The sequence below is a fragment of the Misgurnus anguillicaudatus genome, chromosome 2, assembly GCF_027580225.2.
Source record: "Misgurnus anguillicaudatus chromosome 2, ASM2758022v2, whole genome shotgun sequence".
Lineage (NCBI taxonomy): Eukaryota > Metazoa > Chordata > Actinopteri > Cypriniformes > Cobitidae > Misgurnus > Misgurnus anguillicaudatus.
The window spans coordinates 9,299,764-9,317,460 of record NC_073338.2 but is presented as its reverse complement, the minus strand read 5'-3'; the positions used below and the strand labels follow the sequence as shown (position 1 = coordinate 9,317,460).

The window sequence follows — 17,697 nt, the reverse complement described above, 5'->3', positions numbered from 1 at the left end:
CCTCCCCCTCCCTTCCGTGCTTTCATGGACGCGCCCAAACCCCCCCCAATCCTTCTTGTCGTTTATTGGCTGGAACACTTTGTTATGGTTTCTGGTGGTAGGTTTGGCCACTTTGTTTTTATTGCAGTTTGTGAAGCCTAGGCTGTCTACAGAGATCGCGGGGTTTTTTTTGTTTGATCAGCGGCATGCAGCAAGCAGATAGTGAGGAGATGTTTGCTGTATGTAACAAAAAATGTTTTATGGTCTAAAACGTGTGAATACGCTCAGAGCACCTTTAAGCACTAATTTACTTAGAACTAGACTTGTTTTTCTAGGTCATTTTGCTTGTCAAGAAAATACATCTTAATTTAAGAATTTTCGGATATTTTTACTGAAAACAAGACAAAAATACTAAGAAAGTCATTACATCTCTACTTATTTTAAATAATGTATTATTGAAACATCTATACGTTGCCGCTTCTAAGGCTTTCCTTGGCATTAATGTTTAGGTAACACTCTTACGTCTTCTTCGTTTAAAATAATGTGAGTGCGGTGGATGTGATATTGTTAAACCTACCAACATCAGTCGATGTAATGTTTGGAAAGACTTCTCGCGAGAGGAAAAACAACCTTTCAGTCACATATAATCGATTAATGAAAACACTATCATTTTGCAACAGTCTTTTGTAGACATTTAGAAAATAAGGCTAAAGTTTTGCGCAAATCTGTAATGGAAACGCAGCTATATTGAGCATTGCACTTTCCCTATTCATAGTAACACAACTACAGCATCTTATTATTATCTACTGCATAGTCTTTGGCATCACTTAATTTATTAATGCTATTTTCTTAAAAAATTCATCCTACACTGTTTGTACTGCAGACTTGAATATCTTAAATATGGCTAGTTGAGAAGAGGTCTATTATTGCTTTTAAAACTGGAATATCAAGACACTTGGGGTTTTGCTCTCTTGACTCAGACCAGTAAGAAACCAACTAGCATTCACACAGAACACCTTAGCAACCGCTCACCAAACACCCTAGCAACCGCCTACAACACCCAAATATTGTGCTACGTCGTACCCATCACATTTTTCAATGCAAATGAGCTATAAATCTTTGTGACGTATATTTTTATATTATATCCTCAAAGTGAGACAGGTCATAAATAGATAAGCTGCGCAACAGGTCTTTATGTGCAGAAAATGTGCTTCACGTAAACCGTGCAACATAGACATGTGTCTGTGCCTCTTAACAAAGACATCTCTCTCTCTCCTGCTCTCGCACGTGTCATTTTGACAGACTTGTCAGATTAACCGTCTAGTTTGGACCTGCGATTGTTTGCTTGCGTATGTGCGCGCATCTCTTCATTGTTCTCCTGCACTCATTCCTGTAGCTGTAGTGAGAAGTTACTAGATTAACTCTCCTACAAGAAATCGTTGGTAATATTGCACTGTACTAAAGGAGTAATAAAATGTAAATCCCTTTTTTAGAAACAATAAAAACGGTTACCAGTGTACTTTAGTACACTTCAGTTCTATTCTGTTGATTACAGAAATCTGGAATTCAATATTGAGTTCAGTGCTTTATTTAGATACAGAGAGATGGGAAAGCATGCTCATACATACTAAAGCGAATGAGATGCGAGGTGATTTGTGTATTAATTGGCTCTGAGATTAAATGTCTCGGTCAAGGGCACAACTGCGGTGGACGGAAAGGTGGAGGAGCACCATAACCCTGCTGTGGTCATCCCATGATATACTTATCAGCTGATTGTACCGGTTAAGTCCATTTGCCTAGTAGTCATCTTTATACATGAGTAAGTATATGGTGCTGATGTGCACCTGATGGTTTTGCATAGCTATTCGTGGTTTTATTGCAAATTATTTATGTAATGTGAAACTAAAATAATTCTTTTTTTAGAGCCATTTTCATGTAATATGGAAGGCATGTCAAGTTTATCAAAGTAACTGACTAAACATCTCTGTTGTGGATGAACCTTACGGTAATAGACCAAATAACCATGAGAACAGGAATCCGTTTAAGGCACATTTTATTATGCAAGTAGCAAAGTCACACAGTGCAAACAAAAACAACAAACATTTGCAGATTTTTTTTTGCTTGTTTTATGCACAAAATCACTTAAATGTGATGTTTTTGGTCTAAAAATTAGACTTATTTTCTGGGGTCGTTTTGCTCATCAAAAAAAAGCATCTTAATTTAACCACTTTTAGATATTTTTACTGAAAACAAGACAAAAATACTAAGAATTTTTTTCTTGAAAATCATTTTTTGCAGTGTGTGTATCACAAACAGTTTGAGAAGTTGCATGTCAAAGTGTAAAGCTGCCATCTGTAACTTTTTCCTTTCTCGTACCATACTTTGCATCCTTATCTTTACGTATGTTAAAGTCAAATGATGTTATGCTGGGCACACACAATACCAGCGACTTTGCTGTTTTGTGTCGCCTGTTTCTTTTAACCCCCTGGGGTCCAAAAACGCGGTGCCGCGTTTTGAAGTGTTTTCTCCTTATCATAGCAGAAGCAACTTAAAATACTCCATCATTAATAGTCATACACTTCCGTGTTTGACATCATTTGAAACTGTGAAGGGTCTTCTTTAAGTTGTGTACATTCACAATAACAACAAATCTATGTGTTTTTGTCAAATAAAGAAAATAAAAAAGACTAAATATAAGAGCATGTCAGAACCTCTGCCAGTGTTATGCTGAGTTTACACCAAACGCGTTTTGGGCGTCAAAATCGCGTCTACCGCGCCTAGTTTGCCGCTTGAACACTTTGAATGCATTTGCGCGTGTAGAGCGGAGTAGACGCGTGGAAAAAGCAAGCATTTGACGCGCGTCCGAAGCAAAATCCGCATCTTGTGGGAGGGGCAACTGCTGTGCGAGTGTCTGTTTGCAAGATGACTGATGTTACTTGTGCATTTATCAAGAGAGCTACCAGTTTGTATTGTAGAGTTCTCAACGGGCCTGAAAATTACAACCCGACCCGACCCGGCCCGTGGCTTTTAAAGCCCGGACCCGATGTAACCCGACACATCAACGTGAATTATCTGTCCGAACCCGACCCGCGGCCCGACGCCGCCGACCCCCCCCTGCCTTTTTTTCTCATACACGTAACGTTAGTCTATTATCATGACCAGCAGACAGAAATTCAAACCAAGCTTTAATGTTCACGCCTTATAACAATACAAACAACTGAAACAATAAACTTTAAATATAGGCTATATAAATATGCCTAAAAATGAAATCACCTTCGGCAAGTTTACTTTTCTCCATCTCTTCTTCTCCAGGCAAGAGGCGTGCATGCAGTGATAGCAATAAGCTCTGGGGCGGATCCGCAACGGATCTGCTCTGAAGCGGATCCGCAACGGATCCGTTCTGAAGCCGGCAGCTCCGGTCTGGATCCGTTGCTGATCCACCTCGAAGCTTATTGCTATCCCCCGCCCCTCTCTGTGATGCATGTTGCAGCAGCCAGACCAGACTTTCTTTACGGTGAACAGCAGTGATGATTAATAATTTTTTTCGCGGAGCGTAAAAGATTAAGCCCGAGGTCCGACCCGACCCGACTCAGTTGCTTATATTTTTGACCCGAACCCTGCCCGAATTCGCGGGTCCCGTCGGGTTTGTCGGGCTGGCCCGACCCGTTGAGAACTCTATTGTATTGGGTAACCTTACTATAGGGGGAAAATAAACGGCGCGGGTCGATAAACGTCACGTGACTCAAAAGTGAAGTGTTTATTACAACTTACCAGGTTGCCCAAAGTCCTTACTGACACTCTTCCAAGCGAGGTCCTTTTTATTCCTGTCTCCTCTATAGAAATAACAACTTGTGCCATATAGCTTCGAGTGACTGCTTGAGTGAGTGACTCCAGGCGGGGCTGCCACCACAGCAGCAGGCAGGCTCCTGATTGGTTAACGCGGCGCGAAATTCCGGCAAAGTTCAAATTTTTCAACTCGGGCGTCAGACGCAAATTCGCGTGAACCGCAAAATGCACAAAAGCACCATTCGCGCGTACCGCGCACAACGCTCAATTCGCGCCTTTCGCGCGAGCTTCACACGCGAATGAGGCGGAAACGCGTCTTCCGCTCCGCGCCGAACGCCTCTTCCGCGCGTCAACGCGTCTGCACATTGACTTAACATTAAAATCACTCGCGCTTTCACGCCTCCACCGCGGTTGGTGTAAACGCACCATTAGAGAGTTTTTTAACTTTATTGCATCGCTGGACATGCCCCATCTGGTCGCCAACGGTCACTGTCGCTTGTGTCACCGGAAATCGTCAGCTCTCTATTAAAGTGCACCTATTTCATTGCAAAAAAAACAATGCATTTTGTGTATTAGGAATAATACAATGTGTTCGCGTGGTTTATGGTTAAAAACACATTTTCCAAATTTTTGTAGCTTCAGATTTCACTCTCTTCCTGAAACTCACGGATTTGAAAAGCTCTGTGTCCCTGATTGGTCAACTAATCTGTACGTTGTGATTGGTCTGAATACCTCTGACTTCAGCCGAAAATGTGACGCTCTTTACCATGTTTGAAAGATTCGGTCACAATGCAACGCTAACAGGAGTTAACTTATAGGCTGTGAGTCAGATTTATGATAATGTCTGTCTTTACTACATCACCAATCCCAGGAAGTAAACTGTTACCTACAATCTGTGTGTTTGTTGTAGTTCAAGAAAAAAAGATTTATGTTGGAGACAATAACTCGCGTCATCGTTTACTTCGGGTTTTGTACCTTTTGCATATCATCAACATGAACTAATACACACTTACACAACAAAGGAAATGTAAAAACGTGAATTGGACAAAAGGTGCTCTTTAAAATGAATGGGATTGTGTTGCTTTGTCACTGCATGTCGCTTATAATGTGAACAGAAAAATATATTTTTCTTTGTTTTAAAATAGACTTCAGCTTTGATGGACAAATCTGCATTTGGCACCGCACATTATTCTTGAAACCATATTCAAATTTGCCCACAATCTTGGTGCTACAGACATTTCCCAATTTTATGACATTGTTAAAATACAATACTGTCTTACTACACACTGACAACTATGTGCCGGTGACAGAAGTATGTTTGTAGAGAGAGTCTGCATCACAAATAAGAACTTGTCACTTCCCGAGCATCACTGACCATTACGGTTATCCGACCGTCATTATCCCAACAGTTTGATAATTTAAAGTGAAGCATTTGTAAACCTTCAGAGGAGCAGTCGGTATATATGCATCTATATTTACCTGAATAACAGCGATATTTAAGTGGGTGGACAGCACATACACCAACTGAGATGCAATCAAAGGCGGGTGGCAGAGAGACAGAAAGAAGATGCAGAGAGAGAGAGAGAGAGAAATCAGTATTCTACAGTCATGCCTTATAGCTGGGACAGCTAAGGGCAGCTCAAGTACGCTCGACTGCGCGCGCACACGCACACACACACACACACACACACACGCCTCTTATTGCCTCTCTCTCTCTCACCCACAAACTCATCATGAACATACACCAACATAAATATTCACTCAGTCAATCTATGGCACTCTATATATATATTCAGATGAGAGGTTAAAACCATTGAATTAAACAAGAGGGCCTAAAGTTGGACAATTATCTAGGTCACCTTCACCCCCATCAAAAGACACACAAGCACGGTTTGGCTCTTTGACCATGTTTTAGGCCGATTCATCATACTCCTAATACTTCATATTGATTTGTGGCAAAACAAACCCAGAATCCTTTTTAGACAAAGAGTGCCTGCTAATGTTTCTGTTTGTCTGAACACGTGGGGCTTAGCTAAAGTGACCAAAGAGACACTATGATCCGAAAAATGGTCTACTGCATCTTGCATACTGTGCAGTACTCTTTAGTACAAACTATAAAAACAGTATGTGGTATGTGGAAGCAATCTGTGCATCCATCCCTATATATCTATCTCCCTCTCTCTATCTCTCTATGTATCTATGTATCTATCTATCTCTCTATCTATCTGTCTGACTGTCTGTCCGTCAATCCCTATCTGTCTATCTGTCTGTCTGTCTGTTTATCTATCTATCTAGCTGTCTGTCTGTCTGTCTGTCTGTCTGTCTGTCTGTCTGTCTGTTTATCTATCTATCTATCTATCTATCTATCTATCTATCTATCTATCTATCTATCTATCTATCTATCTATCTATCTATCTATCTGTCCGTCTGTCTGTCCGTCTGTATGTACGTCCGCCTGTCCGTCCGTCTATCTGTCAATCCATCCCTTTCTATCAATCCATCTCTATCAATCAATCAATTAATCAATCAATATGTCTGTCTGTCTGTCCATCCATCTGTCAATCCATCCCTATCTATAAATCCATCCCTATCTATCAATCAATCAATCAATCAATTAATCAATCAATATATCTGTCTGTCCATCCATCTGTCCATCCATATATGTCTGTCCGTCCGTCCATCCTTCCGTCTGCCTGTCCGTCCGTCCGTCTGCCTGTCCGTCCATCTCTATCTGTCTATCTGTCTGTCTCTCTGTCTGTCTGTCTGTCCATCGGCCTGTCCTTCCGTCCATCTGTCCATTCATCCCTATCTATCTATCAATCATTCAATATGTCTGTCTGTCTGTCTGTCCATCTTTATCTGTCTGTCTGTCTATCTGTCTGTCTGTCCATTCGTCCATCCGTCTGTCTGTTCGCCTGTCCGTCTATCTATCATTCAATATGTCTGTCTGTCTGTTCATCCATCTGTCCATCCATGTCTATCTATCTGTCTGTCCATATCTGTCTGTCTGTCTGTCTGTCTATCTATCTATCTATCTATCTATCTATCTATCTCTGTCCGTCCGTCCGCTCGCCTGTCCATCCTTCCTTATCTTTCTCTATCCCTATCTTTTTATCTATCTACTGTATATCTATCTATCTGTCTATCCCTCCATCCATCTCTATTTATCCATCCATATCCATCCAGCCATATCTATATATGTACATACACACACACACACACACACACACACACACACACGCACGCACGCGCGTGCGTGTGTGTGTGTATATATATATATATATATATACACACTGATCAGCCATAACCATGACCACCTGCTTATTAATGTGTAATATTGTGCGTAATATTGTGTAGGTCCCCCTTTTGCCGCCAAAACAGCCCTGACCTCTGTTGAGGCATGGACTCCACTAGACCTTTCTATCAGAACCAACATTCACTTTTTCAGCAATTTCAGCTACATTAGCTCGTCTACAGCATCGGACCACACGGGCCAGCCTTCGTTCTCCACATAATTTAAAGAGCCTTTGCTGCCTATGGCCCTGTCGCCGATCAACCCTTTGGACCACTTTTGACAGGTACTGACCACTGCAGACCGACAACACCCATTTGGAGATGTTTTGACCCAATCGTCTAGCCATCACAATTTGGCCCTTGTCAAAGTCACTCAGATCCTTACACTTGCCCATTTTTCCTGCTTCTAACACAATAACTTTGAGGACAAGAGGACAATGGCTGTTTTGGTGGCAAAAGGGGGACCTACACAATATTACGCAGGTGGTCATAATGTTATGCCTGATTGGTGTGTGTGTATATATATAAATAAATAAATAAATATATTGTATTGAATAATAAGTATTGAACAGTATTTAAAGAATGGGCCAGAATCACTCCTGAGCAATGCAGACGACTGGTCTCTCCATACAAGAGGCGTCTAGAAGCTGTAATCACCAACAAAGACTTTTTTACAAAGTATTAAATAAGTTGTGTTCAATACTTATTCCCTGTGTCATTTTATTATGACTCAACTTGTATACTTAAATGTTTTGATTTCTTTGTATGAATTCAATATTTGGCTTGATGGCTACAGCTGGTGGAAATTTTGTGTAATAGAAAATAATAGACCACTTCAAGACTATTTTCATAGTTATGTGTACTTTTTATAAGTATGTGTTTAAGTAAAATGACCATTTTTGTTTCAATCTGCCAGCTACCGACAACATTTCTGCCAAGTTCCTAATAAACACAATGTTTGTATTTGCATATATTTACTGAAAATTTAAATGGGAAATACATGGCCAAAGACTGTTTAGAGTGTTTTCCGATCTTGAATACTGCAAAGAAAACAAGTTCAAATGTATTTCTTAATAACAAAATGCTAATGTTTTTACATGTACAGTATTTAAGGAAAATTCTGGAAATAAAAATTTTAGGGAATATTTTTAATTTTTATTCACATCTTTCATGGGTCTTGTCAAGTTCTAAGTCTTATACATTTGATGTTGAGTGACTTTATGTTACTCCTCAGGTTTGCTGTTGTTAAAATTCACTGTATTTTTAGAGTGCGCTCTTAAATTTTTTCGCAAATGTAAATATAATACAGATAGTATGCCATTGAATGAACCCACGCACACATATACTGTAACATTATCAGCTGGTGAAAGAATCTGCTTCTCTCCTTCTTTTATCAAGCAGACGGCATATTATTGGATAATATGCTCTTTCCTTAAGAGCTTGTCATTTCCACGTAAAGAGACTTAAAGCATTACGGGATTTTTTATCGAGGTGTGGGAAAGCTAAATGTCGTAATGCACTTTTCAATTTTCTGGCCAATTTATATGCTAATGAGCAGGGTACATCTCCATTAGATTGGCTGGCAGACGGCAGGGCGATCAGGTGATTTTCTTTCTCTCTCTCTCTCCTCGTGTGTAATTAAAGGAGCAGACGAAAAGCTCAACATGGCCGCATAACTCAAACCTTTCACCTCATCTCTACAGGGCAGGTTTCATAGGGAAGAACTGATTGGTATGGGTGGTAAACAGACTTTTCTTGCCTTTACATTTATGCACTTGGCTGATATGCATGTTTTATCAGTATGTGTGTTCCCTGGGACCCAATCCATGACCTTTTGCGCTGTTAACAAAGTGCTCTACCAACTGATCTACACAAACACTGTTTCATCCATATCTTTTATAGTTGAGTTCAACTAACAATGCTAGTGTACCCCTATACATGCATTTTAAATGTACAGTCTCTCTCTCTTATGGGAATAGGAAGAAAAAGTATTGATGATTCATACTGCACTGACTCATTTTGCCCAATATAATGCACTTTAAAACATAAGTTGCAAATCATATATAGCATATACTAAAGGCTTGGCCATTAAAAAGGGACAAGCTCTTTAAAATGCAATGAAAGTGCAATCCCCAAACCAGTTCATGGGCATTTTAAAGGGTCTTTTTCAGATGCTCAAATGAGATTTTCTTCTCTGAGTCCCTTGTCTTCATGGTTAACTGAAAATGAAGCCATCTCAGGATACTTATACTTGACATTTCGGCATAAAGTCTGATCCACACTGCAGCTTATTCTGGCTAAAAACAAGCACTTAGACATTTAAGGGGCTATTTTACTTCGCATAACGTAAGAGTACCAAACATTTAGCTTTTTTAAATGTGCCGTGAATTGTGTTTTTATGGAACAACGCACAGAAAATCATCCTGCTAACTGACAGATATCACTGAAATAAGTGCTAAGAGATGTCATATTCGACAGCTACAGGTTCAAACACCAGGAAAGAAGATTTTGAGACACCTTTTGCCTGTCAGTCATTTTGAGCATTCGGGTTTGCTGTCATGTTATGGGATTTTGGAGAGAGAGAGAAGTATAATTCGGTGGCTAAATCCGACAGAATTCAGCAATACAGCTAACAAAAACCTTTAACGTGGCATTTAGGGATAAGAAAATCTAAAACACAATAAATCTCTAAGATAAAAAGTGAAAAAAGATGTACGAGGGGATCTTTTCAAACAAAATTGGCATGAATCTTTTAAACTTTCTCAAACCCGACACACACAACTTCCTCAGATGTGCTCATTAACTTTCAAAAACGACTTTATTTCACATATGACTAATATAAAATTGTATCAGTTCAAGCTAATGAGAACAGAACTTGCAGATCCATTTTTGCATGATGCATATCCCCATTATGGGCATTTCACGCAGTACGCGGCAGTCGCGAGTGTCTAGTTCATTTTCAATAGTAGACGCACCGAAAGCGACAAAAAGTGGGCGGTTAGAGTGGTGGAGCTGCATCGGTCCGCACGCTTGTCCGTGCACCCAAAATCCTGTCCCTCCCACGTACACGGCTCTTCATGGCATTTGTCGTTGAAGATAAACATACAGTATTTGCACTAAATGCTGCACAAAATGCTTCCACTACACGGAAAAAGCTGTAGCCGTGCGCCGATTTTGCTGCGTACTGTGTGAAACGTCTTTTATGCATCAGAGGGGGTGTGGACACTTAGGCCCTGTTAACATTAGAGCATTTGCGTTTTAAAACGGCATTTTAAAATGAAAACCATCATACTGGCATCTTAAAAAGAATCTTCATCCACACTATACATGACCATAAACGCATGAAACATGCCCAATCATGTAACTGGGCATGCGCATAAAAGTGTAAAATAACTTATTACTCTAATAATAGCTTATCTTTGCGCGTTTATGCACCCTAGGGGTGGGCGATATTGTCAAAAATTCATACCTGGATCCTTTGCCGGCAACTACAAGAGACACTATTTTTGAACCTATAAAAATGTGTTTGGGAAAGTCTTATATTGTTCTAGCTCCCCCCTACGACATATTAATATGATTAATAGGTTAATGTTGAAACAGAAAGGTCTTCATGATTTAAAAAGGAAGCATTCAAGTGAACAGTACTAAACAGTAGCGAACTTGAACAAAAATAAATTTCAGCAAATGCAAACTTCAATCAAACATAATAAGAGGTGAAGTATAGCTTTAGCCTACAGAAATGCTTATTGCTTTAATGTAGAGAGATCCTCTTCAGCCATTTCACGCTGTTATATTTATAATAGTTCATTGTTTGCAGTTCATATTTATGATCTGAAAATTTTCGTACGAACTGATTGTATTCTTCAGAAAAACACCAAATAATCTATCTTCCCTTACCTGTCGCTGTTCAGTGCGTGTGTAATATACGTTAATTTTTAAAAGTATGCGAGGTCCGTGCATATCCTCCGCTAGCAACACAGAAATAGCAAAAAGCGTAATCGGCTAAACGAGCATTATATTAATGACGTTGAGTTTATTGTTTTTATTAATTTATATTTACAAAACTTATCAACAAAACATTGATTAAAATAAAGAGACAAATTATATGAAACAAAATTAATTTTAAAGTATCAAACAAAACTTAAACTAAACTCGAAAATAATATCTGACCCATTACAATTCTCCCTTCAAATTCCCTATATGGCGTTTACAATTACAGTCTATATTTCGTAATAAGCTTAAGCTAAATTTAAACAAAACATAAACAACATTACAACAATATTCAAACCCAACAATACTCAAACATAAATATAAAACAGACATTATCTATAATAAGGATACATGTTAAAACAATCTGATATAGCGTTTATAATAGCTGGTTGGTAGATGTTTTCAATTTTTAACAAAACCTCCGTTGCAAACCTCCATTTAACTGAATAAAAATAATTTTTACTTTGAAAATGATGTGCTGTCACGTTAACATCAACTGTTCTTTTGCATAAGACTCCGTCTAGGTTCATTTACACTGCAGCACAACGTCTGAGTTTTCAAACTAAAACAGGGTCTGCAGCGTTTATAAACGACTCCGGTTATGGGGGTCGAAAACGGTGGCATAGTGTTTATGAAAGGCGTAAACGTGGTAAAGCCATAGCCTTAGTTAAATGTCTGTGGGTGAGCCATCTAAAGCCGAGACTGTCCGAGATGTTCATCGACTTGGCTTGTTCTTAAGCTAGTCGACGTCTTGAGATGAAACACATTTGCACTTTGTCTTTCATTATTAATAGCAAAGTGTCTCAATCTGTCATCAGAAAAGCTGACAGTTTGCCATAAGATACATCACCGCAACCAGCTGACAATGTCACAATAATGTCATCCCCAAAGCCAGAGAAATACATTTCCACAGCACTAGAAAGGGCTTGTAATAATCTGCCTTTGTGTCAAACAGACAAAAACAGTCTGATAATCTATCAAAACACAATGAGTGATGAAACAGGCTCTGCAAAAAGACCAGAGAAACAAACAGTCGTGCATTGCTAGTTTTTCATGGACAGGTTGGGGTTGAATAAATAGCTTGCCTTGATGATTAAAGTTGTGTACAATTAGTGAGATTTTCTTTTATCAAAACAGATACACTTTTCAAAAACAGCTAAACAGCGTGCAGTTCAGTGGAACAGACAGTATTCATCTTGAGACACATTTACAAAATGGCCCAGGGACTAGAGGTCAACACAGGTCCACTTACTGTAGATTCGAAAACTCAAGTGGGTATCTAAAAGTTTCACATGTGCTTCGGACACGTGTCAGGTATAATAGTAGTGGCCTCGGGTAATTTAAAATGATTGTGTTTTTGCCGAATAGACCCGAGAAGACCCGAACTATCTTGCGTGTGTGCATCAAGTCCTTTTCCAACCCCTCCTTTGTTTGCCAAGAGCGTTGGCTGTAAGTTAATTTTCATTAAAACAAACCTGTCAATCAATTTTGAATGCACATTTTAGCGGTTACCTTGGTGTCAATGTCAAATAAATATAAAATAAATAAATGTAACAACGGGCCAAATTGGATGCGAGGGCACCAGGGTGTCTTTCTGTCCGACTGGTGCATGCAGGGTTGCAGACTGCACAGGTGTCAGTGTTGTTTACATTTGGGTCCAAAAAAATAGCCACTGAGTCAGGTCTTTCTTAAAAAAAAAGATTGATGCATGTAGGGTTCGTGTAAAAAGTGATTTGGGTCGTGTCTATTTCTTTGGATCCGAGAAGACTTCTAATTGGGAGTCCCTCTGAGTGTATGTGTATGAGGCAGCATTTTAAAGGCGCTCTAAGCGAATTGACGCGTTTTAGACCATAAAACATTTTTTGTGACATACAGCAAACATCTCCTCACTATCTGCTTGCTGCATGTCCGCTGATCAAACTGTAAAAAAACGCGATCTCTGTAGACAGCTCAGGCTCGACAAACGGCAATATCAACATAGTGGCCAAACCTAGCACAACAAAACATAACAAAGTGTTCCAGCCAATAAACTACAAGTAGGATTTGGGGGTGGGGGTTGGGCGCGTTCATGAAAGCACGGATGGGAGAGGGAGGGGGAGGCGTTAGCTACGCTCCGTTTGTTTGAAAACAGTTCAAACATCAACAGGAAGTGACGTCGCACATTATTCGCTTAGAGAGCCTTTAAGGCATGACAGGTTTGCTCCGGGCTGTTCCAAAAAGTAGGCAGCAACATCATGTTGCCTTCATAGATATCTTATTTTGGCAAAATCCTAAAATGTCACACACTGTTTAAACCTTAATCTGCAGTAAAGTTAACCCCAGAATGCACTGCAGCAAGCTTAGTAAAAAACAGTGAAAACTTACAAGAAAAAGTGGCCAACCTCATTAAACAACTGTTTCTCGTGTAAAGAAGAAAAGGAAAGAATGTGTGAGAGAGAGAAGGTGAAGTAAAGGTGTCATTGATTAATTAAAGAATACTGAAAGAAATTTAAACGCGTTGAGTTTGATTTAAAATGTGAGATTTTTTGACAGCTGTGAAATTGAGAATATCAACGGCTGATAATCAAACATGCAAAGTGTTAAGTGAATAAATGAATTAACAACAGTTCAAGCTGCGAACTTAAATCTTAATTCTTTTATTTCATCCAACTTAACACAGCTGAAGTGGGTGGAAGACCGTTCAGCTTTTTTAAGAACATGTTGCTTAAGGTAATTACTGGAAATAACTATAAAATTGTATATAAATGGACCAAAAATCTCAAAGTTGCAATGTTCGAGTGTTTGAGCTCCTGCTGATACCTCACGGATCAGAATATCACAGAGACTTGCACTCTAAAAATGGCTGGGTTATTTTTAACACATGCTGGGTAAATATTGGACAGAACAAATCGCTGGGTTAAAATTGACCCAACTGCTGAGTTATTATAAACCATGGTTACATACAGTAACAACAACCCAACATTGAGTCACTAATTTTAACCCAGCATGTGTTCTGTCCACTCTTTACCCAGCATGGGTCAAAAATATCCCAACCCTTTTAGAGTTTCTAAAAATTTTTGGTTGTCTTAAATGTATACGTGCAATCAAATTGCCTTTACAAGTCATTTAAACATACTGTTTGAATCTTTTTACATTACTTCAACTCATCAAAATAAGTTAAAGGGGACATATCATCAAAATCTGACTTTTTCCATGTATTGCTATAATTGGGTAGCCAGTGCTTCTCTGCAAGCATGTGAAAAAAAGGTAATTGAAATTTGGCTCCCCTTGTGATGTCAGAAGGGGATAACACTGCCCCTTAATTTGCACTATCCAACCACGGCACTGCCATTTAGTGCAGAGATCAGCTCATTTGCATTTAAAAGGACACACACAAACACGACACATTTTACTCACACCTACAAAGTGGCAATTTTTATATGCTACAATAAATTATCTATGGGGTATTTTCAGCTAAAACTTTACATACAGTACATAATCTGGAGACACCAAAGATTTATTTGACATTTTTAAAAAGTCTTGTGAAATGTCCCCTTTAAGCAATTTTCAATCAACTTTAATCAACTTTTTGAATTTACAGCAACTCACTCTCCAAAATTTAAAGGCACAATATTCACAATTGTTATATATTTGTTCAAATATGTATAACATCTCAAATGTTTCCAAAACTTCAAAAATCCAGATAATTTGCTGTATTATCCAGTGCTACGCACTTGTTTCTCATAAAACCATAAGTGTGTTTGACTTCATGTGGCACTGTGCAGACCAATCGGTGTATGGTATCAAAGTCATTCAAAAACAGTACTGTTGCGTCACTCTAGTGAAAATGTGATGTCATACGCCAATCGTGTGCAAAAGTAGTACCTGAAGCATCTAGCACGCCGATCTGTTGTTCAGGGCCGCTGCTGGCCGAATGGGTGCCCTAGGCGGACTTTCACTGTAGTGCCCCCTAGAGTTAAAAAAAACAAAATCATGTTTCATGTATCAATGTATTTTGATAGCAACACAAACTACATTTATACAAATATGCAATTATAAATTATAGCCTATATTTCTGTGTCTATGGTTATGTTCTTAATAATACATGTGTTTGATTGATTTAACACTCAAGCATTCAGTTAAGCAGGTTTTGTTCATTCAAATAATAAATAAGTGTAGTTATTTGCATAAACAAAACAACAAATGTCTTTAGCATAGATATCTTTACCATGCTTCAAAACGAATGCAACTAATGTCATTTAAACAACTGAAGTTACATGATATAAATTGGTACGTTCACGTTGTTATAGTATTTAAATAATGCAGATGAGTAGGTGGTGTCAGCAGATGTTTGCAAGAAGGACGAATCGCGTCATCTGCTTACTCACCACAAGAATGCTGTATATGACGTAATATAGTGTTTATGTTGTTGCGATTCATATTTATACAGAATTAAATGTTTTTGCTTTTTAAGTAACCGAGATGGTGGCCCCTGGGGGAGTTGGTGCCCTACACAAACTGCGTACTCTGCGTATAGGGAGCGGCGCTACTGCTGTTGTTGGTTCCACACTGTGGGCTTACATTATAATGTAACAGTAAAAGTTAATTTCATTATATAATCCATAAAGATGATTGTAAGTCCTGTCGGAACGATTCCTATCGACATTAAAGGCAGGGACGGATTGACAATCTGTGCATTCTGGAAAAGTCTAGAGCGGCCGTTCAATGGAGGGCCGTCGCCCGGGCGATGGCAAAAAAAAGTCTAATAACGCAATATGAAAAGCCAACAGCAGAGGCACTAATACGATCACTTATATGCTGCTACGTGTAAAAAAAAAAACAAGGAAGAAGAGTCGGCCTACTAGCCGTGATTGGTCCACGGATTCCCGGAATTCACGAGCCTGAGCATCCACAGCCTGGTCATGATGAGGGACAGACCGAGTGACCTTCACATCAGCAAGAGCTAAGTGCCAGTAGCAGCAGGACACGTGACATTATAATATAATATACACTATATAAAAAATATAGTATATAAAACACTATACAAAACAGCTTAGGAACCCCTGTGAAAATAGTAGTCTTGCAACTATATTTGGTGCAGCTAGCATTACAGAAATTACAAGCGTCGAGTAAGGTCCAAATTATTCAACATGCGTGGTAAGTTTGGTAAATCTGTCCCAGAAGTTAACAGATCTGTATCTTGATTTCCAATCTAGTTCTATGTTAGAGGTGTGTAAGGTCTCTGATCCCTCCAGAGCCTCCAAAGGGCCAATGAGAGTGTTAAACGTTTTATTAACATAACATTTGCGCTCTTAATTGCATCATTTGCATACTTATCATCGGATTCACGGCTCTGAGCTGTAACACGGACTCATTTGGATAATGTTACCCATTTAAAGGTATCCTTGGCACGTCTTTGAGCTTCACCTAAAAATCTCCCTTGGCGAGTAACAGACGGACCTCATATTTCCGATCTCTCTCAATGCTTACGGCTGTGGCAACACAAAAGCGCATAGAGACACACATGCGCAAAGCACTGAATGATGCAAGTGGCCATATTTTGGTTTTCAATAAAGAGGACAGTGGGGACAGGAGGCAGACGGACACCCGCTGTGGGTGTGGCACCATCCTCTGTTTTACCTGGTCTCAAAAAAATATGGTCAGTCAGATTCTTTGTTTTTAATATTAGGGGTGGTTTTGCTCAGGCCAAATCTGAGGGTGTGATAAAAAATATAAATACAAATTGTTTGAATACTATGACTGGATTTTATACTAACCTTATTGCAGTTTTCCACTATATTTAAAAAGATGGGATAACATTTGAATACAAGACTAAACACCCACACACACAGACGGAATGAAGGCGCAAAATAAAAAAACGGGGCGGAGCCGGAACCCGCTTCTGTTTTCATATACAGATTGTGGACTACATAACATTTTTTGCGGTTTAAACAAATGACCGATCGTGGCGTGCGAGAAGGCGAGACCTAAAGAGACAGGTCAAAGCAATGCAAACAACACACACAGTGAATGACAACTGTAGAAGGCAAAATCCGAATCCCGGACATTTGGGCAATTTAGAAATCCTGTCCCGCATTTGATTAGGTCCAAAAAGAGGACATGTCTGCGATAAAGAGGATGTGTGGTCACCCTAGTATTCATAACTGTTCGGGAAACTCTTAAGCATCCTATCAGTGGCAACCTTGGCTGGTCTAATGGATGAAACGGACAGAAATGAACAATATATGAGTACTTTTCCAAATTGCTGCGCTGCAAATAGACTCTATATTTTAAAGGGTACTGTAGCAATCCTTTCTGAAAGTACCATCAGGGTCTACTCGACAATCTAGTGAACTATTTAGGCAGTATTTTTAAGGCATTATTTAGCTGCTCCAAAAGGTAGGCTGCAACATTATGTTCCCTTAAAAACACGCAGGCCGTTTTTTTGCATTAAAAGCATCCCAGAATGCATTGCGGCAAGTTTAGTAAACACAGACAAGAGCTAAGTTCTTAAACCATGCACTACTTTATTTACTCAACCATCCAATGAATTAATTTTAGAAGTGTAGTGTCATCCCAAATGGAACATATAACATTCAATGCAGGGTTCACACCATACGCGGTAGAGGCGGCAAGCGCAATTTACATGTTAAGTCAATGCAAAGACGC

The 17,697-nt window shown here is 39.3% G+C and overlaps 1 protein-coding gene across 2 annotated transcripts in view; it reads right to left on the bottom strand.

The window, feature by feature from the left end:
• sema6ba (sema domain, transmembrane domain (TM), and cytoplasmic domain, (semaphorin) 6Ba) overlaps positions 1-17,697 on the bottom strand; it is a 194,653-nt gene that overhangs the window by 138,393 nt on the left and 38,563 nt on the right. Inside the window, exon 2 of one of the 2 annotated variants that reach the window (XM_055201303.2) lies at positions 14,914-14,998. The exons of the other annotated variant lie outside the window; for it this stretch is intronic. Within the exon in view, the coding sequence (XP_055057278.1) occupies positions 14,914-14,922 (9 nt within the window). The 5' untranslated portion in view covers positions 14,923-14,998. The remainder of the gene's footprint in view (positions 1-14,913; positions 14,999-17,697) is intronic. 2 annotated transcript variants of the gene reach the window in all.